Source organism: Cydia pomonella, chromosome 4, assembly GCF_033807575.1.
Source record: "Cydia pomonella isolate Wapato2018A chromosome 4, ilCydPomo1, whole genome shotgun sequence".
In the NCBI taxonomy this organism is placed as follows: domain Eukaryota; kingdom Metazoa; phylum Arthropoda; class Insecta; order Lepidoptera; family Tortricidae; genus Cydia; species Cydia pomonella.
Window position 1 is genome coordinate 4,455,197 of NC_084706.1, and position 24,134 is coordinate 4,479,330.

At 37.6% G+C, this 24,134-nt stretch overlaps 2 protein-coding genes across 2 annotated transcripts; one reads left to right on the plus strand and one right to left on the minus strand.

The window, feature by feature from the left end:
• Positions 1 to 586: 586 nt before the first annotated feature.
• On the plus strand, positions 587 to 19,715 carry LOC133516903 (translation initiation factor eIF-2B subunit epsilon). The gene is made up of 10 exons (XM_061849940.1): positions 587 to 884; positions 978 to 1,102; positions 2,108 to 2,299; positions 5,827 to 6,010; positions 11,159 to 11,403; positions 12,975 to 13,094; positions 13,898 to 14,208; positions 15,806 to 15,988; positions 17,458 to 17,744; positions 19,444 to 19,715. Exons 1-10 carry the CDS (start codon positions 798 to 800, stop codon positions 19,645 to 19,647), a joined length of 1,938 nt encoding a protein of 645 aa, XP_061705924.1. The 5' UTR covers positions 587 to 797; the 3' UTR covers positions 19,648 to 19,715.
• LOC133516906 (anaphase-promoting complex subunit 10) lies at positions 19,665 to 24,134 on the minus strand. Its single transcript, XM_061849944.1, has 3 exons — positions 23,854 to 24,134; positions 20,853 to 21,089; positions 19,665 to 20,191 (listed from the first exon to the last, which is right to left on the minus strand). Exons 1-3 carry the CDS (start codon positions 23,948 to 23,950, stop codon positions 19,980 to 19,982), a joined length of 546 nt encoding a protein of 181 aa, XP_061705928.1. The 5' UTR covers positions 23,951 to 24,134; the 3' UTR covers positions 19,665 to 19,979.

A 24,134-nucleotide genomic window follows, 5' to 3' on the forward strand; every position in this document is an offset into this window, starting at 1 on the left:
ATCAGAGTATCAGAGTCGGTAATAGCATCTTCTATTGTAGGTCTAGGTAGGAATAGGTACAACCCATGTACTGTCTAAGTTCGTACCTGCTAGGTAGACCTATATAAGATAGATTAGTCAGGAACGAATCTAGGTAAGCTAATAGCTCAAAGTCAATGAAAGTCAAAGTGTAAAGTAAGTACTAGTAAGTACTCATAAATGAAAGTTGCACATGTTGAGGTGCGGGACATGCGTCATCCTCATGCGTGTACCCGCATACTTATTTGAGTAGTTGGGTACGCCCCTTCCCTTTCTTTAGGTACTTAATGAGCCAATTACATCCTCACTTCCCGATATCGGGCCCGAAATCGGTCCCGATGTCGGACCTGATAATCGTTTTCCGTTTCATGGAATATCAGCACATCCTTAACAATATTTGAAATGTAAAAAATACTTTCTCTCTAATTGCCAAAAATGTTCAATGTTTGATATTTTTAAATATGACCATTTTTTTACATTTCAAATATTGTTAGAGTCTTTTCGGAAAGAGAAGAGTCGTGGAATGTATTGGGCCCCATACGTTTCACGACTCTTCTCTTTCCGTGCATGTGCTGATATTTGGTGATACGGAAAAATACTCTTGCTTGCCAACATTCAGAGGTAAAATCGTGCCTCAAACAGGTTGACAATGTGCTGACAGCAAAAAAATGTTATGTCAATGTCAGTTGAAAGAAACTGAGTAAGTGACGTATGCCCGTCCTTTTTTATATAACCTAAAAAAATAACAAAAGTGAAAGAAAAATATTTTTTTATCAAAGATGGAAAAAGAAAATGCTGTTCAAGCGGTAGTTGTAATGGATATATTTACTAATAACTTTGATCCTATAACAAAATACAAACCAATGGTAAGAAATATTACGGTATTGTGTACGTTCTGCTAAGGTTGATTTCATCATCTTTTAATAACTCAAATATATCAATGAAAACTTTATTTTTAGGGTTTATTTACGATTGCTGGAGTTCCTCTTGTTAACTACGTTCTTGAATCTCTAGCTTTGGGAGGAGTTGATGAAGTGATTTTATTTTGTTGCAATGACGGAGTTAAAATCAAGGAACATTTAAGGTAATTCATAAACATTAATAACATTTAATAAAACAAATTAAATGTTATACACATGCAGGTTGAGAATAATATTGACACCAAAGCATTTCGACGACTGATCTGGCCTTGTCCTGGGTTTGAATTCTGGTAAGGGCATTTTTTTTGTGATGGGCAAAGGTATTTGTTCCTGAGTGATGAGCGTTTCCTATGTAAGTATTTAACACATTCACTGCTAGGAACCCGCCTGGTAGGCGCTCTTGAACTTTGTTCATGCCGGATGCCAGACAACCCGCTGGGCGGGTTGTTTTGTACGCAGCAATAGACCACTGGTTTCTGGGGTAGTGTGCCGTTTTTTGTCTGGTAGTGAATGTGTTAAGTATTTGTAAATATATTTCATTGTCTGAGTACCAACAATACAAGCCTTCTTAAGCTTACCATGGGGCTTAGTTGATTTGTCTGAGGATGTCCTATAATATTTATTTAATCTTAGATTACTCACACATGTGCATTTTGCCGAAAAAAAATTATTTATTGTAACATGGTACATTTGTAAAGGTTTGTTTTTGTATGACCAAGTGTAAAACTAAAATAAATGATACTCTTTCTAATAGTTTTTGATTTATGTTATCATATAAAGATGATCACAAACTCATTTATCTGTTATTTTAAACTAAAAACCATGTTAAGTATGAGTGGCAAAGTACTCCACATCCAAGCATCACGTTTCAGGGAAAGGCATAACTACTTTAGGGTTAAGTTTGGTTACTTATAGGTACTTCCCGTATACCATTTAGTCCATACAAAAAGAGAAAACGTTTTGTCCACTTTTGAATATGATCCATTCTCCATGATTTTTTAGTATGTTATTAGGCGGGTGCACACAGAGCGAGCATACACACGAGGAAATTTCCCCGTGCAAAAACCGGCCAGTGTAGACATGCCTCAGCCGAGGTGGCATACTCGGGCGAAGAAATTGCCTTGCGCTTATGCTCGCTCTGTGTGGACCCACCTAATTAATAATTGCAGAAGAGCAAAAGAACAGCGGGCTCCATGGAGTCTAACCCTGGATGCACAGGTGCTGATGTCTGACACTTGCCAGACGATGGGGGACGTCATGAGAGAGATAGATGCTGCCGGTTTGATCCGAGGCTACTTTGTGCTGATGTCCATCAACAGCATCGCTAATATACCCTATGCTTCCATGCTGGAGCAACATAAGTAAGGCTCATATTTATTTTTCATTCTTAAAAATTTTTGTTGCATATAATATATTGCATTAAGTCAGTCAGGCTAGTATCTATTTAGGTATATAAGGCTGACTATTCCTCAGAGCATCCAACACCAGTCAACCATAGGGCCAAATAGAATTGTATCATGTGCAGAAGAAGGTTCTACAAGTAACTAACCCATAATTACCAATTTCCGCAAATTAAGAAGCACATTAATACTATTAGAGCCAAGCTCTCATTATTTAGTCAAAATGAATATTTTATGGTGATATTAATATGACACTAGTTGTACGGAACCATGTAGTGTTGTAAAGGACTCGAGTTCTGGAGTCCTAATTTTGTGGACTCAACTCACTTAATAGACGACTCGAGTTTTGTCTATAACTGGAGTTTTTGACAAAACTGGAGTCATTCACTGCGACGATTAGTTTCCAAATTAGACATTCAACTAGATTCACAATACGATTCCGAGTGTAGCTGCGAAAATGTATTGTATTGAAATTTGAAGAATGTTATTTGGTAAAAGTAGAGTTGTGCCGTTCTCGAGAACGTTCTCTGTTTTGTATGGGGAATGTTCTTGCTCGAGAATATTTCCCATAATAACGGTTCAGTAATCGGTTTGAGCTGAAACTAATCAGTAATTACCAAAGAGAATTAAGAAGACCAAGAGTGCTCACTTCATACAACGGTTTTGTTACAAAAAATACTATTATAATATTAGCTGAAAATCGTTGAGCATTTGACTTTTTGTTTGCCGCGATATCTGTTGTTGAGTAGCAGTACTGAGAGTTCCGCTACTCGATGCTAGAACTCGACTACGAAAATAATAAGCGTTATGGAACTAAAACTGATGTATGGAGTGAGCACTCTATGTACTTCTTATTTCTCTATGATAATTACCACTATTAATTGATTAACTGATGTTATGGAGATGGGATTCAGGATTACGATAAGGATGAGATAGATAGATACATAGATAAATCATTTACTTGATGAGGATGAGGACGAGGGTGAATTCGGATCGGTTTAGTCCGGTACGGTTCGGTACGGTATGATTAGGTTCGGTTAATTACGGTTCGGTTAAGTACCATTCAGTTAGTTTCGGTTAGGGATTGCAATCCGGTCCGGCGGATCCGGTAATCCGGCCGGATCCGGCACTTTTCAGGAGCTACCGGATCCGGTAAAAAACACCGGATCCGGACCGGATCCGGTATAATAAAAAAACGCCTAAATACAGCACGCGCTGTGCGTTTCAGATGAGGAAAAGGCAACGGATACGAAGTATGAAGTTGAAATGAACAAAAAGCGAATGAAAAAGTTTAAATTTAGTAAGATAAAAATATATTTATTATGACGATGACTGGGAACAGAAGAGGATTTCTTCTTCTTTCATGTTGGTGGCACGATATGACGATTACATAAATACTGTAATAGAAGGAAAAATGAAAGGATGGAGATGCCATGGAAGGCATTTGTAATTTATGCTAAAGAGAAGGTTAATGTCGTGTCATAATGTTGTGATACGAGATTAACCGACTACAGTTGGGCTCATCAATATGTGTGAATGAAGAATATATGATAATATTGATAATCTTTAGTTTTCTCCGATATATGTATATATATATATGATAAAATATAGATTCTTTTCTATTCAAATTTAAGAGAGAATCTTTTTTCTTTACAATTTCATCCAATCTTATGCAATTTCCTTCATCTCCTGGTACATGCTACTCTACGTCTAGCCAATTCTTCATTTGATCTATGTAACTTTTCTTAGGGAGTCCCTTTCCGCGATGGTTTTCAATCATACATTCTATTGTTTTTCGCATGAGATCGTCGTGTCGTGTGTTGTTCCTTATAATTTGACCAATATACTTTTCGATAAATTAAAAAAAAGTACAATTTTTTTAAGTCATACAGTCTACTACTTTTTCGGACAAATAAATTAGAGCAAGATAATACTAGAGCGCATTTAATATCATTATTGGTTAAAAGTAAAATATCTTCGTTAAAAGTAATAAATAATAGTAAGCGTAGGAGTTTAAAATAGAGTTTCGGTTATAATACTCTGGTTATAATATTAGCGGAAAATCGTTGAGCATTAGACTTTTTGTTTGCCGCGATATCTATTGTCGAGTAGCAGTACTGAGAGTTCCGCTACTCGATGCTAGATGTCGACTACGAAAATAATAAGCGTTTTGGTACCAAAACAGATGTATGGAGTGATCACTCTATGTACTTCTTATTTCTCTATGCTAGAATGGATGTCAACGTTAGAGTTTGTGAGGAAAGAGAAGAGTCGTGGAATGTATGGGGCCCAATACATTCCACGACTCTTCTCTTTCCGAACAGACTCTACAAAGAATTCAATCAAAGAACAGTTACGAAAACTTGTCCTTTCAAGGAGCTCCAATTCCCACCCCACACCCCATCATCAGGCTTTGGAAACTAATCAAATTTATAGTTGTAAACGAAAATTTGAGCACTTTAGAATGGTTAAATATAATAAATTACCGATTTAAAATTTTGTTTTTAAAATGATATTGACATTGTGACACTTTTTAATACCAAGTTCTATTTTATTGTTAAGAAGTTATTTATTAACTTTAAATTATAGATTTAGGAATACGTATTACGCAAAAAACTAGAAAAATATGTCATTTAATTAACTTTTATACCCTATACCAAACCGGATCCGGTCCGGCCGGATCCGGCCGGACTACGGCCAAAATCCGCCCGGATCCGGCCGGACTACGGCCAAAATCCGCCCGGATCCGGCCGGATTGAAAATCAATCCGGTTTGCAATCCCTAGTTTCGGTGCGTTTTGTTTGAGTATGTTCATTTCGGTACGGTACGATTCGGTAAGGTTTGGTCGGGTTCGTTTTGGTTCGGTTCAGTGCGGTAGGATTCGGTACGATTCGGTTCTGAATGGTTCGGTTCGGTATGGTATGGTTTGGTTCGGTTCGGTTCATTTCACATATTTATGAGAAGATTATTTCTACTGTATAAAAGTATATCTTATTATATGCTAGAAAATAAGCGTAGAGCTCTGGTAAATATAAATGCGTGTAAAAATTGCATAAAATATAACCTAATGCAAATATAAGAACAGCTACATGAGATACGCCGCCGTACTAACGTCTTACTGTAATGTAAGTCTCATCGTTCAAAGTGAGGTGGGCTCAATCCATAATAGGCTCGAGAACGACTCGTTACCAAAGGAATCGAACTCAGAAAAAGGATTCGAGGCCTATGCGATACTTGCTTAGTTCGCGAAACTTGCTTGGTTGGAAGTACTGCAATAACGAGTCTTATACATATTTTGATTGAGAAATACTAATTAGATTTCATTTATCATTATTGATAACTAGGCAAACGCGATCCGAAAGTGCAGTTTCATAAGTGTCGGCGCGGGCGAGCTTCGGCAGTTTTTTGGCCGAAAAACTAAAATACTTAGTTATTTTATAAAAACCTTATGTTATTATAATAACATCCAGCCACACCATCTCTTTCAGAACATTATGTAAGAAAGATAAAGGTACAGCCATGACTCTGGTCTACAAGAAAGTGTCCTGGGAGCACCCTCTCATTGGCACCGACAAACCAATTTTCTTGGCAGCCGACGGAAACACAAGAAAAGTGCTGATACATAAAAAATATAAACCCAAGTCTAAGGATAAAACTATCACATTGCCATTGGTAAGTAAAATAAAACTTCTCTAGCTTTAATATCATCCTGGATCCCGAAGCGATGTTTTGTTTTTGAATTTGGAGCCACGGTCTTGTTTAGTGAAAGTTAAAAATAATGTTTGGAATTTGTCCTTTAAAGGCCCCTGGCACTCAGTAGGATATAAGAAATTGTAGTTTTTATTTTATTTATTGTTTTTTAGGATCTTTATACATTTTACATATCAAGCTTAGAATAAAATTAGTAGTGAAAAAAAAAACACTAACGTTCTTACGGTAGATATCGCTAGGGTCTCCTACCTATAGATCCATATGGTGGGAAAATATCCAGCCCAGAGGCCGTGAGTACAAGTGTCACCCAAGGCAGTAAATATTCCACTTTCAAATTGATTCTAAGCTTAATAGCATCGTTCGCAGACGTTTCTGCTTGTTAAAAAATATTTTACAGTACATATGGTGCTACTTTACCGCACTAGTGCGAAAATCGGCATATTACGTTACTGTGTCGAACATTTAAAGGGCCATATGTACTGTAAAACGTTGTACGCTACATGTGCGAATAAGTAATTCGCAACTCGTGTCGATTTAAAACACTCCCTTCGGCCGTGTTTTAATTTATCGCCACTCGTTTCGAATTTCCTATTTTTCGCACTTGTATCGTAATGTACTATTACATATCTGCCCTATCAAGTCCGCCTCTTATCTGCTATCTGCATTAGCGAAATAAATTACGAAAATAACATCTAAGTAAATATTTATGAAATAAATAATATTTATTTATTAAAATGGTAATGTTGAAGTTTTAAATTATGCCATTTATTTGATTTTTACTCGTAGGTATATGCTGTGATTACCCCTTTTTAGGGTTCCGTAGTCAACTAGGAACCGTTATAGTTTCGCCATGTCCGTCTGTCTGTCTGCCTGTCTGAGGCTTTCCTCCGGGGTCGGTCGTTAGTGCTAGAAATATGAAATTTGGCATGGACATATAAATCAATAAATCAATAAAGCCGACAAAGTCGTACAATAAAATCTAAATTTTACTTTTTTTAAAGAGTTTTTTTGCTTCAACCCTACAGTGTGGGGTATCGTTGGAAAGGTCTTTCAACGATAACTAACAGAGGTTTTCAAAAACATTTTTTGATAAAGTGAATATATTCGGAGATAATCGCTCCGAAAGAAAAAAAAAATGGGTCCCCCCAATTTTTGAACCATAGGTCCAAAAAATATGAAAAAAATCGTGTAAGTAAAGCTTTAAGCGAAGCGTGGAAGTAAAAACATTAAATGAAAATTATAGCGGACATGATCAGTTCAGCTGTTTTTGAGTTATCGCATAAAGTTTCCCCTTGATAGTAAAAAGACGTACATCCACAGTTAAACGTTATTACGACATTAATTGAGTTGTTAAAGTAATTTGGCATGATTCATCTAAATAAGCTAAAATTTAAGATAAAAATTTGCTTATTTTACTCATTCTATTTTTATTTAATTGTCTAAAACAGTTTCATTGGCTGTATGAGTAAAGCCGTTGACTATTGGCAGTTTTAGAATGAAAGAGTAAAAATTAAAAAGTAAGAGGCAATCCCGCTAATTTTATATTTATATTCGTTTATTGCATTGCACTATTTGCACTCATATACGATGCATTATGTCTAGGACTTGTATTGTATTGTATTGTATTCGGGCGATTTTTCCGCAACTCGACGACTTGCGCCTATTTTGCGTGATATGTTGGGGGTGGGCTAGTCCTGCCAGCCCAGCTCCTCGAGGAATCCTATCAAACCTTTGATGTTGAGTAGGACCTCGGGGAGGTCTCTCGGAGATCCGAGATGTTTAGCCCTGTATGGAGTCACTCCGCTGCATTCCAGCACCACGTGAGAGGCTGTTTCTTCTGTCTCCATGCAACCTCGGCATAGGGGACTGTCTGTGACACCTGTTGTGAAAAGATGTTTGTTAAATAGTCCATGACCTGTTATGACACTGGTTACCATACTCAGTCGGACCTTCCCTAGTTGCAGGAGCGCCCTTGTGAGTTTTCCGTTGATGCCAGGCATGGCTTCTTTTGCCTGTCTGCATCCAGTCTGGTTCAGCCAGTGTTCTGTGTGTAGTTTCCCTGTACGTGCCAGCAGCATTGAGCGTACCTTGCTAAATGGTATCGGAAGAATCGGTTCCGGACCAATCGCCCCCGCATTCGATCCTTGCCTGGCAAGCTCGTCCGCAGCATCGTTACCTCGGGATCCACTGTGTCCCTTGATCCATTGTAGGGTGATCTTGTTATTATGACATACCTCCATTAGTCGTTCGTGGCATTCGTGTATAAGTTTGGATGTAACTATATGGCTATTTAGAGCTGTATCGACGTTGATACAAAATACTAAGATAAATAGACTGATTGCCTGAGTTCGAGTTACCTAATGATTCTAAGACCTTATTAAATGAAATATAAGTTTACTATCAACTTGTCATGTATACTTGTTTATTATCTTAATGAACTTAGATCTGCTTCGCTTATATTATTAGGAAAGAGAGGTCGGTTATTCTATGGACAGTGCGGTTCATACCTTATTCAAATGATGTAATTGGAGTATGTCTCCCTGGTTCATGAGCTCCAAGCGCAGAGGCCAGCTCTAACTTGATCTTATACCACCACCTGTGTAGAAAATAGATTTATGACCATGGGTCACTAAGTATCCTTAACCTGTATCATAATATAACACATCTATCTCTCAAGATAGATACATAAACATTGTAACATGTATATATGTATGTAGGAACAGACAACAAGAAATCAGTATTCATAGTAAAGTTCAACATTGTCCCACAGGACTCAAAGTACATATATAGGTATGCATGTCTGTGTAATAGTCACAACTGTCTATGTCTTGGTAAGTCTCATCAGTCAACCTTTGCACTGGATAAGGAGTGCGGTGACCTGGTCGCAACCAGTCACAAACCATAGATCAATTCCATAGCATGCCAAATGAGGGAAACACCAGTTCCTTGCTATGGCCAAGAGTGCACCTATCCGAAGGGTGTACGAGCCCCTTGCAGGTCACTATCAATTCTATGGCATGCCAGACGAGGGAAACACCAGTCCCTTGCTATGGCCAAGAGTGCACCTATCCGAAGGGTGTACGAGCCCCTTACAGGTCACTATCAATTCTATGGCATGCCAGACGAGGGGAACACCAGTCCCTTGCTATGGCCAAGAGTGCACCTATCCGAAGGGTGTACGAGCCCCTTACAGGTCACTATCAATTCTATGGCATGCCAGACGAGGGAAACACCAGTCCCTTGCTATGGCCAAGAGTGCACCTATCCGAAGGGTGTACGAGCCCCTTACAGGTCACTATCATAGCATGCCAAATGAGGGTTGGGCTCAGGTCGGCAGACGCATCTCCGACCTGACCATGACATAAACAAGCACACCTCTGCTCGTAACCAAAGAGCATGTAATCATTACGTTCTCTCGCAACATCATCACACGTCATGTCACGTCTTTATAAGTCAACTCAACACATTGCGGTCAGTACATTGAATCTAGTCATACATAGATTTCACAATAAATAAATGTAGGAAATATATGCGTGGGACGAACAAGTCCTCTTTTATATACTCATTATACTTAGCTTTCAGATAATTAGAGAGATGATGCTCTGGCTGTACGAGGCTGGCTTCGGGCACACGTTAATAAATAAGTTAACAAACTTGAAACTTCATGTGTGAGAAACAGGAAGGAAAAGTATGGTTTGCTTACCATAGACAATATACAAGATGTTACATGTGTTGCCATGTGCAACAATGCGTACATCGCGGAAGTCCGCGACAAGAGCCATTAAGACTGCTCTACTGTCGGAGAGTATGCGGATGGAGGATCCTACTACCTTCCTTGCAGTGATGGCAGCCGCCGCGTTTATGATGCCCATGCACTCAGCTTGGAATACCGAGTTATGGGCTCCTAGCGGAGTGGTAGGACGTAGTGTCTAGGACTTATTGTTATACTTTATTTTTTCATGCTTTAATGAACCAAATAATTTTAAAATTACTGCAGTTTGCTAAAATATGTGTTTTATTTATCTACATACGAGTATATAGCAATCGAAATGTTTTTCGCTATGGGATATTTATCTTTAGACATGCAGAGTCTCCGATTACAAGTAAGTCTGTTACTTTAATTAGGTACTGATTATGCGAATTTGCCTATTTGTTTAACTCGGGTGAAAGGTACCGTTTCATCCCTTGGTTAACAATCTACTATACCTTAAGCTCCAGTTTAGCTTATTGCGACGGAAGAATAACAACGGAACCCTACACTGAGCATGGCCCGACCTGCTCTTGGCCGTTTTTTCCTCAAAATTTTAACTAAGTATATATACTTGGTATTTTTTTTTATTAAAAACATATGATGAATCAAAAATTCACCACCTCTTCTTCAGTCGGTCCCTCGACGCTTTCGATCGTTGTCTGAGTATCCATAACACAAGCCTTCTTGAGCTTACTGTGGGGCTTATTCAGTTTGTGTGTCCAGTACAAAACGCTTTCAGGGGTTTGTTGGGGCTGCCCTGGCGATGCAGCTCGTCAGGAATGTTCGCCGAGTGGAGCACAGACGGCTTTCACGCAGTGCAGTCATAATAACTCATAGCTACATACGCATAGCTGTTCAAGGTATCTATCTGTAAAAGCTGGCGCAGCACCACACCTCAAACGTTTTGATACGCTTGATCATGTTTGCTCGGTTAGTCCATGTCTCACAACCATAGTGAAAGATTGGGAACACCAGAGACCGCACAAGTCTAACCTTCGTCGGTTTCAATATATATACCTCGATCTTTCCAGATCATATCTAACCGAGCCATGGCTCCCTTCACTATTTCAATCCTCCGGATAATATCCGTCACAGCTACACGAGGTAGTTGAAGGTTCTTTTATTAAAAACATGATGAATCAAAACTTAATGCTATAATATAATTAGGTGTGTTGGGATACATTCACCTAACTGCCTAGTAGTATTAGGATGACATGTAGGATCGCGGGACGTCGTTTTGGGGCCTCTAACTTCTATTATAGTTCTACCACTTGTCTCAGATGGTTGGTGAAAAATTGGGCGGTGATTTGCGCAGCAAAAAATATTTTTGACGGTAACTTGTTTCATTTTATTTATAGGAAAGTGTGCTCAGTCATTCCGAAGTAAAATTGCATCACAACCTGCTAGATGCTAACATAGCGCTGTGCTCGCCGTCCGTGCCTCCTCTGTTCTCCGATAACTTCGACTTCCAAACCAGAGACGACTTTATCAACGGCATCCTCATCAATGAGGAAATACTGGCTAGTTCGTTGTACTACGTGCTGTTGAAGGACAACATGTACGCTACCACTGTGACCAATTGGAGGACATTTAAAATTATAAGGTAATAGGTCCTTAATTGCATAGTGTAGGATGTAGCCTACACAACAAAAACATGTCAGTAATACAAACAGAGATAGTGTAACTTTTTGATGGTAGTAAAGTTTTCATCTTTTACCAATAATTGTATACTTACTTACCTACGTAAATAGGATTTAGTCTATGTCAATTCTAACACTAATTTAGTAGTAAAAACGATGTATCATATTTTTACTAATTTTTCCATATGCAGTGAAGAAAAGAATAAAAAAACATGTATTTAAGGGTTTGGGCAACAGCTTACGATTCGCTAGTAGCATTATCTACGTGGTCGAGTGTTTTCTTTATGAAGATAGAGAGAGAACAGCGATCAATAATTACAATATGCAAATCTTTCTCTCTCTCTCGTCTCTCTCTACATCTACCCTTACGTTTTTGCGCGAGAAAATAGTCGGTTGCTCAGATCGCTGCTCCTTTCCCGCCGACGGTCTGAGAACCTGCCTAATGGTTACGGATACTTATAGTTATTTGTACAACAAGAGAGCAAAGTTTGATATTTCTTCGAGTGCTTGTTTTGAGTCCCGTGCAAGCGAAAGATTCTATAATCGCTACGCTCGTGAATCTAATTTAGAATCATGAGCGTAGTAAGGGACTCAAAAGCGCACGAGATGTAAATAAATTTGATCTCGTGTAGTACAGTCAGCGTCAAATACTTCGTAGCAGTCAAAGTGGCCAAATAGTTCGGTACACCGTACTAAATATATGGTGTACCGAACTATTTGGCTACTTTGGTTGCTACAAAGTATTTGACGCTGACTGTACACAAAAAATTTCACGTCAGTCAGCCATCAAAAAATACAACCTGAAATTTTTTTATCCGTCTTCATCACTATTTCACTCATGTTTTCTGAAGGTATTCTAACAATTAACTTTAATTACCGCAATAAAACAAAACGAAAGAAATTTCAAACGAAAATAATGAATTAACGAACATCAATGACAGTTCAATCGACAACTTTTTTTTGTAAAAAAAAATGTTTGTAAGATACGGTCCGAATTGCGGATACTACTATTTGTCAACTATAGTAGAGATCGTTAAAAGTAGTTAAGTAGGATTATTTACTGCGTTACAATTGCGTAAATTTGTATAAGTTCATTATTTTGATTGTATAATAAAATACATAAGATATGGTGTTTTTATTAAATTTTAAACTTTTATTTCATTAATTAATTATAACGAATGAAGACTCGTAGGGTGTTTTATGCAATGAACCCCATTATCAATGATGCAATTAATTGAACCTTAGGGTTGGCAAAATAAGTACCCTTAATTCGCCTTCAGTACATAACTTCGCCTGGACTGGTGTTAAATCATAATTCCACTATAAATTGCATCGTAGGTTTCATTGCTTAGCCATTTCCATTTAGGATTCGGAATTATTTTTAGTATAATTTTACATAATAAATAAAACGGCTGGTGAAGATATTGTAAATCCAATGGACATCTAATTCTCGGTAAAATTCTTATTTCAATAATTTGAGTTGAGCACAATTATTCACTGTGCACTATAACTAAAAATGTCTTCTTTTTTACAGCCGCGACATTATACATCACTGGGCGCTGCCGCTGTCTATAGAGAGTGGTTCTCTTTACCAAGATAACTACGAATTCTTGGGTAACCACAATTTCCGCAACAAGACTGCTACTTTGAGTAGGTAAGACTAATGTACACTGGCACATATTATATAATAGTTCTTACGAACAGATACTTATCTTTCAAAGGAATCGCAAATACCTACCGTTTAAATACCTACGCAAAAATACAATGGAGTGACCTTCAACGCGCTGCTCCCCGCACCGCGTGCATCGGCAATTATCAATCAATTGTCAATTATCTACCTACTTAAGTAGGTACAAATAAAAGTTTTAATGGTCAAACTAGCATTAGAACTTGCCATTAGCTGTATGAAAGGGTAGCGTAAAATAAATATGAGCAAGATCAGTAATTAAGTAAGTAGGTATAGGTAAGTAAATATTCTTTATTGTGCACCATACAGTTAAAAAATACACCGAAAGTGAAATACAAGCTTAAGACTACTTACTCTTACTTAAGAACAGGCGGTCTTATCGCTAAAAAGCGATCTCTTCCAGACAACCAAGACAAATTATAAGTTGCAATAAGTAATTAAAATATTCCGTTTATGCGTTTCATTCCGAGGAGTGACTGCGAAAGGTACAACCGGGGACATTCGCGGTGAACCACCTTAAAGGCGAAAATCGTTTAAATGTGACCAATAGCATGTACAAATAGTAGTTGAAAATATTTGTAAAAGTTACTTTTGGAAATACCCAGTGTATAATTTTGCAATACTTTTTTCTTTATCATACAGTACCTACTTGTGATTCCAGAGCAGGAAAATCCCAAAATTTGCTAGTTTTTCGCATACTTAAAAGTAAATGCTATTTATTTCTGAAAATTATCTGAAGTATTGTCAAATTGTCAATCGTGTTTTTTAAGGTCTTGCAGTGTCCAAGAAGATGTTTTAATAGGAGCCAATACCAAAATCAATGATAACACAGTCGTAAACAAATCTGTTATCGGGAGCAACTGTGTGATAGGCAGCAATGTTACCCTCTCCGGAAGCTATATTGGAAACAACACGGTTATAAAAGACAACTGCAAAATCCTCAACAGTTTCATTGATGAAAACTGCATTGTTGAAAATGATTGTGATTTAGAAAATGGGACGATTCTTACTTCAAATGTGAAATTATCAAGTGGAACTAAATATAAGGGTTCAGTGGTAGAAGGAGGTCTGGAATCAAATGGTAAATATGCATACAGGATGTTTTTTTCAGTCCTCAGTTCTGTTCTGTGAGGTGAACAGGTGATACTGAATAACTGTTACTACGGGACTAAATAAAAAAAATGCTGTCCGATACGATAGGAAACACCCATATTCGAAAGGGCTTGTGCACAAATCACGAAAAAAATCACGACAGATCACGTTGGGGTGGGGGTATAAGGAGACCTCACGTGTATTTTTCTACAGTTAACGAAGCTAAGAAAAAATATCTACCACATACATGCATGAGTAGATACTTTTTCTCGGTTTCGTTAAATATAAATTTTCGCTTTGCACTTCAAAATACCTGCTGTTCAATTTTTTAAAAATACCCTCTGGCGGACATAGCGCCCCCGGAGACCCGTAGGGAGGTGGCTTGTGCTGTTGAAAAACTCAAGCAAGGGCAAGACTCAAGGCACCCTCTCCACGGCCACGAGCTACCACCGTCTCGCCTAAAAAGCCGAAAGAGCTACATCCGGTGCACTGCCGATATCAGTTTCTCGCCGTCCGAGAACCGATTGACACACTGGCAAAGTACGCGCGCCCCTCCCGATAACTACGCCCGCCCCGCCGAAAAGCTCCCGGCAGGGCATAAACAGCCATGGCCGATCTGGAAAGCTTTAAATAGACTGCGGTCCCAGGTTGGCTGCAGCAAGGAAAATTTGATAAGGTGGGGCAGTCTAAGCGGCTCAGATGCTCTATGTGCATGCGGCACGGCTCCCCAAACCATGATGCACATGCTGTCCTGCCCAGCGAACCCGCACACCTGTTCCGAGCAAGATCTACGGGATGCGACAGACAGGGCGTTAAGCGTTGCTACCTTCTGGTCCCGTTTAATATGAATCACGAAACCATCGACACGAGAAGAAGAAGACTTCAAAATAGCGATTCTATTTTACGAAATTTTGGAGGGCGTATAATAAATATATCATCATATTCATAACGAAAATAGAAAAATAAACGATATTTCTAAAAAACCTCGCGTGATTTGTGCACAAGCCGAAATCTAATTAGCCGATTTTTTTTTATACCAGTATTACACCGACATTATGTCGCGATATTGGGGTTTGTTAAATTGTTACATAGTAACTATTGTTCAGACCTAAATATTCACCTTAGTAGAGCATGGTTTCCTGGTAACAAGCAGTGAATAGTACATTACGATACAAGTGCGAAAAATAGGAAATTCGAAACGAGTGGCGATAAATTAAAACACGACCGAAGGGAGTGTTTTAAATCGACACGAGTTGCGAATTACCTATTCGCACATGTATCGTACAACGTTTTACAGTACATATGGCCCTTTAAATGTTCGACACAGTAACGTAATATGCTACTTCTCGCACTAGTGCTATAAAGTAGCCCCATATGTACTGTAAAAAATGTTTTGAACAAACAATATGTACTAAATTATATCCTTCCTTTTCCATAAAACTTGGCAACCTATTACAAAACTTGTTTATTTTGTCTCTTTCTACGAAATATAAATGTCGAAATGACGGATAGGGACAAACGATTATCAATGGTTTGTTACATTTGGCAAATATTTATGAATAACGCCATATGAGTATACATTTCAGATCATAAACTTGTAAAATCTACTTCTGAAAGTGGAACGGAATGGGAAAATGAGTCAACCGGAAGCGAAGAGGATGAAGCAATCGGCTTTGAGAAAACTTGGAGTGACAGTGAATCATGCTACTCATCGGACAGCAGTGCGGAATCTTCAATACCTGATTCGCCAGTACCTGATGATACTAATAGTAAGTAAAATCATGCTGGTTACTAAGGGGCTCCCCGCGGTTTTCATCGAATTTTGACTAGTTTTAGAGTCGTTACTCTTACATTTGCGCTGTAGAATTATAAGACAAACGCCTATCAGTGCTTCAATCTTTCATCTCCATTCTGATCTGCAGGATTCGGAAAGAAATGAACACTTCATTTTTTTAATCATTGTCTAAAAGAACACATTTTTCGTTATTCGATTGCTGTGAAGGATTTTACATGTACGAAATCTACACATTTGGGTTCGTCTTTGACGTCTCTAAAAACTAGTCAGAGATTTTAATTTTAAACTAATTAACACAAAAGTTATGGCCAGTAAACCAGTGTTTTGGCCTAAAATTGTTCAACTTTGATGCCAAATATCTCGAAGACAGTGTACTTTGAAGTAAATATGAGATACTTTATTGCTTACAGCTGTTGCTGTTAATATGATAAGCTACTGCAAAACATTAGAAAACTAAGGGATTCAGATCGAAGGTCATTGGCGTTAGGGAGCCCCTTAATGATATCCCTTTGTTTCGCCTAATTTTCTCAGATTGATTCATAATCGAGACATTTAAGTCGAAAGGGGACAAAGTCACGTGACCGGTTCTCCATAAAAACGCTCTTTTCCTCTCTGGATAACTTTTAATATAAAATGAATTGTGTATAAATATTTTCCATAATATGAATATCCAGGGAGGAAAATAACGTAGTCCTCTGAATAAGCTGTTGTCCACTATCAACTTGTTGTTGTCGTATAATTTGTAAAAAGCACGCGAACTTTGATGTTTGCCCTTTGGTCAGTTGAAATTTCTGAATTGATGCCTTCGCAATTAATTGATTATGTAGTAATTTTTTTGCAACCAGAAACGTCTGCGAGCGATAGCACAATTTTTTATACAGGGTGAAATTTTAACCACCAGCCATACTCTGTGTGACAATACAATACAAATCCTGTTTATTACACAACCTCAGAATAAATGTACATGGAAATACATATAATACATGAAGATAGAGGTAAACAAAAGGGGGCCAGAAACCTGGTGCTGTTACAAAGCAGATATTAAAAGGCTAGACTTATTCCATCTACGTTGTCTTCGCTCAAAAGTTAATTACTACTAGCGCCATCTGTTATACACGATATGTAAACTGTACATGTACCATTGTCTGTGACATTGAAAAAAAAAATTAGTCTCGTTGCAACAGCTATTCGTTTCATTTGAGGTTATGGGCTCGCCCTCATTGATTGACCTTAGATAAAAGCGTGAAATTCAAAACTCGTTCGGGAAATTGATCCTTCGCGCAGACATTTTAAAAATATGTCACCTTTTTCTATTGACAGAGCTGGCTTGCCAGAGTACATATATTAATATTTGACGATCATATAAACGTTAAAATATAAAACACCTGAAAAAAGTTCGTATAAGATCCAGGTTCACCGAGTTAACATTTATTTTATTTTCAGTTTTTCTGCAAGAAGTAGTTGACAGTTTAGCCAGAGGCTATGAAGAGAAATTAAAGTGTGATTACCTGATTCTGGAAATCAACTCCTCGAGATACGCTTATAACATTCAGTTGCACGAAGTGAACTTCTTTGTGGTGAGGGCCCTACTCAGCCTACCAGTTCTCATGGATACCAAGAATACATCTCTCATATCTGTGGTGAAAGATATCTTGAAGTTCTTCCGACCAGTTCTAGCAAACTATATTAAGACTAAATCTTCCATCATGGATTGTCTGAAAGCTGTTGAAGTAAGTAGTCTTAAGTAGTGTCCATACGGGACAATTTAATCATGTGGTGTGGACGTGGTATGGTGTGGTGTGGACATGTGCCTGATCAAATTAGGAAGTGCAGACGCAAAAATGAGGGTTATTCCCACTAGTTACTACCAAGTTGTTATCACTTACCAGTGGCAACTATTGGATTTTTTTCCCACCTTTTACCACTGGTAACTACTGGGAAAACCCAAACCAAGTTAATGAAAATTTTGTTAGAATTCAATATTAACCCAATCAGGGCCAGCGACTCAGCTAATGGGTCATGCTCAAACAGTTCCACAGGGCCCGTGACTCATATGTGAGTCATGAATAAATTCTTATTTAAACATGAACGAAACGTAATTTGACGTAATAACGTACGTATTCACTAAGTTAACAACCATTTCTATAAGGTGTATTACGATAAAAATTATAAGCGCGTTTCTTTTAATTAAAATAGAGCCTAGAATATTCAATTTTGGTTTACTATCAGTGCAATAAAGTAAATATACTGAAATTATAGATATATACGCATTGCAAGCAAACAGATAAATCCATATTTCAAAGATACCAAAAATATGTATACTTTAGAAGTTATTGACATGGCTCAGGGTATGGGTCACCGTGGCCTGGCGCTACTTGTAAAAACTACAAATGTTTCCGTAGCAGGCTTTTTAGCCTACTACGGAAACACTTTGTTGGCTGGTTTTAAAGCTTATTTCATATTGTAGCTGTTTGATATTGTACCATTTTACAACCGATTACTGTTTATATGATGGCACGCAACATTTACAAAACCGTAATATAATAATATTTTGTTTTGTGTGAGGGGCAAGGCAACGAGGATTTTCTCCCACTGTACTTTTATGTCATAATATTTGGTGATCGTTGTATTGTATCTTAGGCAGTTATCTACTAACAATGATCTTAATATTCATTCATTTTTTTTCTTTTCAATATTAACAAGGCAGTTGAAACAGTAACAACTAATATTGTATTATCATAATCGTATGTGACAAATATTTACAAGTTTTATAAAAATATTTTGTTTTGTGTGAGGGGAATCTCGGAAGTTCAATTTGATCCATTTTCCTTGCCTTGGCAAGGAAAATGGGTCAAATTGAACTTCCGAGATTTGACCCATAAAACAACAACAAGCACAGCAAGTTAAATATGTAAAATATAAAAATGTGTATTCCTACAAACTACTTTTTTTTTTTGATAGGCACAGAAAAAAGGTTGTTAGTAAAAATGTTGCACAATCTTGTTCATCTGGCCGGCTTCATAAGCGGCGATTTATTTACCGTGCGCACCAGGCCAGAGACCCATAAGCTGAGTCATACGTTTTAGCTAAAAATGGTTTGTATGGTTGCCCGGCGTATTGTGTACGCTCGACGGGTATTGGCCATGAATGGGTTAATAAAACGGTATGAAAATGACAATTTTCTTCGCTAGTATGCGCGTCTGGGGGCAATGTTTTTATTTCAATTGCTCTATTGTCACCATAAAACAAATTGGTGATTAAGTTTTATACGTGTGGATGCTAGAGGAGATTAACGCAAACTTAATTTCTGATCAAATTGACAATTTAACTGCCCCGTCTGTACGTCTCCTTTAAATAATTAGTATTTTGAACAAAAAATAAATCGCTTGCAGACAATGTGCAAATGACTAATAAAATAAATGTTTTCAGGAAAGCTGTATCAAATGCGAATGGCTGAATGGAAAAGCGGGCCAGGTTATACAGCTGTTGTATGGAGCCGACGTTGTTGACGAGGACTCGTTACTGGAGTGGTACACTGACTTGCAAGAAAACGAGAGTCCTATCGCCAAACAGGCGTCCTTGGTCAAATTCTTTGAATGGCTTCAAGAAGCAGAGAGTGAGGAATCAGACTGAAAATTAATTATACTGTGTAAATTAATTATACGGATTTATTCAGTTAATTTAATATAACTTGATAATTATTTTAGTTTTTTATTTAATGGTCAAGCAAATGAGGTTGGCCGGTCAATGTTTTTTACAGTACAGATCCGGCCAGGTTTCCTGTCACATACGAGAATTTGACACTATTGGTAGTGTGAAATTCTTGTATATTTTTTGATATTTTATGACCCGGGTGGTAGTCCTTTAAGCCGATAAAACAGAACAGGGAATACCTATGCTGGCACCATTTATAAAAACCTTAGACAGGATTGTCCTTAGCTTTCGGAACAGAAGAGGATTTTTTTCTATCGGATAGTAGTGTATTGCTGGAATTGGACTGTAGAAAAGTTCCTAAATTTATTAATATCAAATGAAGTGGGTTCACAGGGAGAATGCACTTTGATCTGTCTCATGTGTGTGTCTCTCCCGTTCTGGTGGTTGCTCAAAACAGCTATCTGGATCATAAATGTTCTTATTGGTCTGTCATGCATGTCTTTGATTGGTATCATTTCCCATCCTGAAAGAAGAATGGTGAAAACAATTTTAGAATAGTAATAATTCCAATTTTTTGATCTCAAGTTCAACTTGTTAGAAAAATTAGTATAGGTACTAATTTAGTAAGATTTTTAGAGGAATAGTTAATTTTGATGTATTCTGGGGACTAGTGACGGGAAACTGTCAACAAGCATGGATTAGGGTCCGTTGCAGCAAACCATCTGACACGTACAATACAATTTTATTGTATGGGAAGTTTCATAGTTGACAGCTAAAGGTTATTGCATTTCAAGCCAAATTCTTTTGTCTATTTTATGTATTTTAGAGCACATGTTATGTTAACTACTCATTCTCCTCAAACATTTCAATATTTCCTATTATGGATTTCCACACTGTATGTTGCATTATAACTTGGTGTGATAGATCCGTAAGTTATCCACAACATTCCACTATAACAGGAGTCCGCAATACCCAGCCGCAAGGCGCGCGTGGCTCTGGACCTAAAATTGCGGCTCAAGGCACCCAAACAATTAACTGGGCTTACACCAGTCAATTTGGCTTTTGTGGCTTTTTGACAATATGATTTCTACTGTGGTTGGATCATCTCTTCAAAAGTTTGCCATCCCTAGTACTCCAAAAAACGCATCCAAAGATTCTGTGTGTTGGATTAAACTTTGACTTACCACTTGGCTCGATTAATTCAATAACTTCGATTTCCTGTAAATCATTGAAGTGTGTTCCGGCCCTGATGGAAATCCTGCTGGGAGTGTAGCTCTCGTCCAGTTTGTAGTCGGTGTAGATGTATATGTGTGACACCATAGTCTTTCTCTGAAATTGGATGTTGACTAGGTGTGGCAGTTGTCCGTCTGACTGCCAATATGTGTCCATACAGTCATCCCTCAGCTGGTCGATACCAAAACCTATAGATGATAATAAATATTAAATACATGTACACTGCAGCATATTGCATAGACCACTATATCCAATTTTTCAGACAACTGTAAACCTCTTTTTTAAGGTGCAAGCAAATTAGTTTACTGTTCATATGCTGTGACTTCATTATCTCGGACCCTTTACAATCACTGAACCCTAGGGCTTCGAATGCCCCGCTTAGAGAAAGCGGCACTGATAAATCTGCAAAGCTGGGCACCGTTAATCCGTTAACGCGTAACTAAAATTGCATTTACAGTACATATGGGGCTACTTTATAGCACTAGTGCGAGAAGTAGCATATTACGTTACTGTGTCGAACATTTAAAGGGCCATATGTACTGTAAAACGTTGTACGATACATGTGCGAATAGGTAATTCGCAACTCGTGTCGATTTAAAACACTCCCTTCGGTCGTGTTTTAATTTATCGCCACTCGTTTCGAATTTCCTATTTTTCGCACTTGTATCGTAATGTACTATTTTCGCATTGTTGCGATACTTGCGATAGCGATCTGCTTATATGTGTTGTCATCATGTGAACCCCACGACGTTAGGTCTTGCAATAATCTCCCTCCGTATGGTGACGGAGGACGGACAAATACGGAACCCTACACTTTTTGGGGTTCCGTACCCAAAGAGTTAAACTGTGAGAGTCAGAATGGCGAGTGTACCTAAATAAAATTAAATGAAAACCACACCATATTTTTGTACCTAATTTGTACTATTTAGTACCTTCTTTAAAAAAAATTGTACCTCACGGTACTTAAAGTTATCACCAAAAACAGTACACTCGCCATGCTTACAGTCAGAATGGCGGGTGTACTTTATTACGCTATGTTCCCGTTGTTATTGATAAATTCTATAAAAGCCAACTTTTTGTACCTTTTTTGTACCTTCATATTCAATTATAATACGAGTCATTTTATTTATGGTTTCAAAGTTTTACTCATTTTATATTTTGCTTGCTATTACAATTTTGCAGGCGTTATAATTTTTCAAGTTATCGATTTAATTTTTAAGAAAAAACGCTAAGGTACAATTACTTTTATTACGCCAGGATTTAGTACCTTTAGTTTAAGTTCAATTAACTCAGTAAATCATGTCTTTGTACTTGACCCTTAGTGTGTTCTATGCTCGCTGCGTAAATGTTGCCCACAGACTGCATGTGCAAAAAGTTTGGCAGTATGCTTTAAAAAGCGTTAACTTTACTTGTTTGTTACATCGTGCAAATCTGTGAGCAAACATATTGCCCCTTATAGCCATGGCTCTCCTTTCTCTTTCTAGATCTATATTATCTTTCAGATCTCTAGTGAGCACATGCCCCAGGTACTTAAAGCTCTCCACAACTTTGAGGGATACTCTTCCCAGCATGATCCTAGGCATAGTTGAATCTAAATTGTACTTTTGAGCCTTAAAAATGAGTATTTCATTTTTAGTTGCGTTATAATACCTAAGACCATGCTTAATACTTTATCCATGTAAATAGCTTTGAAAGTACCACATATTATGTGATCTTTTTTTTTTTAATGTTAAGAATCGGCATAGTAAGTTTTTTTTAAAAGATACAAATACACCGTTGCGGACTTTTTTGTAGACCAATGAAAAAGAGACAACCCTACCATACATTGTGTTATTATAGCTCAAACAGATTAGGCAGCGTTTTCGATTAAAGCTCCTAGACAGCGTGATTTATTCTGACATTGTTATATTTCAACCAATTTTACAAAAAAACTTAACAAATGATATACTTCCAAACCTTCCTCAAGAATCGTTCTATCGGTGAAAACCGTAAGAAAATCTGTTCAGTAGTTTTGGAGTTTGGGGGACGTTTTATAAGATGTAGTGATTTGACATTTACTGCTAGATTTGCGTATGCTAGGTGGCGTAACAGTCATGCACATAGCGAATAAGTAGATCACTATCACAAGTATTGCAGTCCAGCTCTGTAAATTTTGGCAAGAAAACCGATGTTTGGAGTGTGCACTCTATATCTCTATGCCCTGGCATAGATATGATAACTACATTTGGACATTCCATTATGTAGTCAGCATCAAATAGACAGTGACAACCAAAGTGGTCAAATGTATTGTAACACACCTCTGTTACCGTAGGAATAATATTTGCCTACTGGCCATCACTAACTATTTGAAGCTGACTGTAGAACCAACAACCAAAATAATTATGTTTACAATTATCTACCTGTGGTGGGAATCTTTATAGGTACCATAAATAATAACATAAAAACAAGATGCAGGTGTACATAGGCTACGGAGACTGCTTACCATCAGGCAGGCCGTATGCTTGTTTGCCACCAACGTAATATTAAAAAAAAAAAGATATACTCTTGAATAATAACCAGATGAAGTCAAAGTACCTTAGGTTCCCATGTTAACATATGCCTATAATAAACATTAATATTGTAGTAGAGTGTAAAGTCACCTTAATATGTACAGTGTGACGCCGCCTTAACTAAACAGTCTCTGTCGTCGCTGACAGCTATGACATTTCTTATTTGTAACTATTTTTAAGTGATTTTCATAAAATATATCACCATTGAAGACTCTCAGACAGTGTTTTATTAAAAACCACTACAAACATCTCTATATATGCAACTGCAATTCTACAATAAACCTCACTAAATTACCAAAATTACAAACATGATGTAAATATTACATCGTACCTTTGGGTGTGTTGTTCTTTTAGCAAAATAAAAAACGTGTGAGGAAAGCAAATGGGGCAGCAGTAAATATACCTGGCTTACAAGATGACAGACTCCAAATGGCGTGATTGCCGACTTCTCTCACTCTTCCAGATCTCTCGCTGGTAAGCGGATCTTTATCAGATGCCATGCTTCGTATTGGTTTGAAGTAACACGACTTAAATTGAGAGGTTTAAGCACAGCTTAAATTTGGTTAGAGTAATAGTTGTTTTCATTTATTTGTTAGATAAATACTGTTATAAATTAATAATTAGAGAAGTGTTGTTTTGTTGAATTCCGTTGCGACACTTGACAGTGACGTGACAGTGACATAG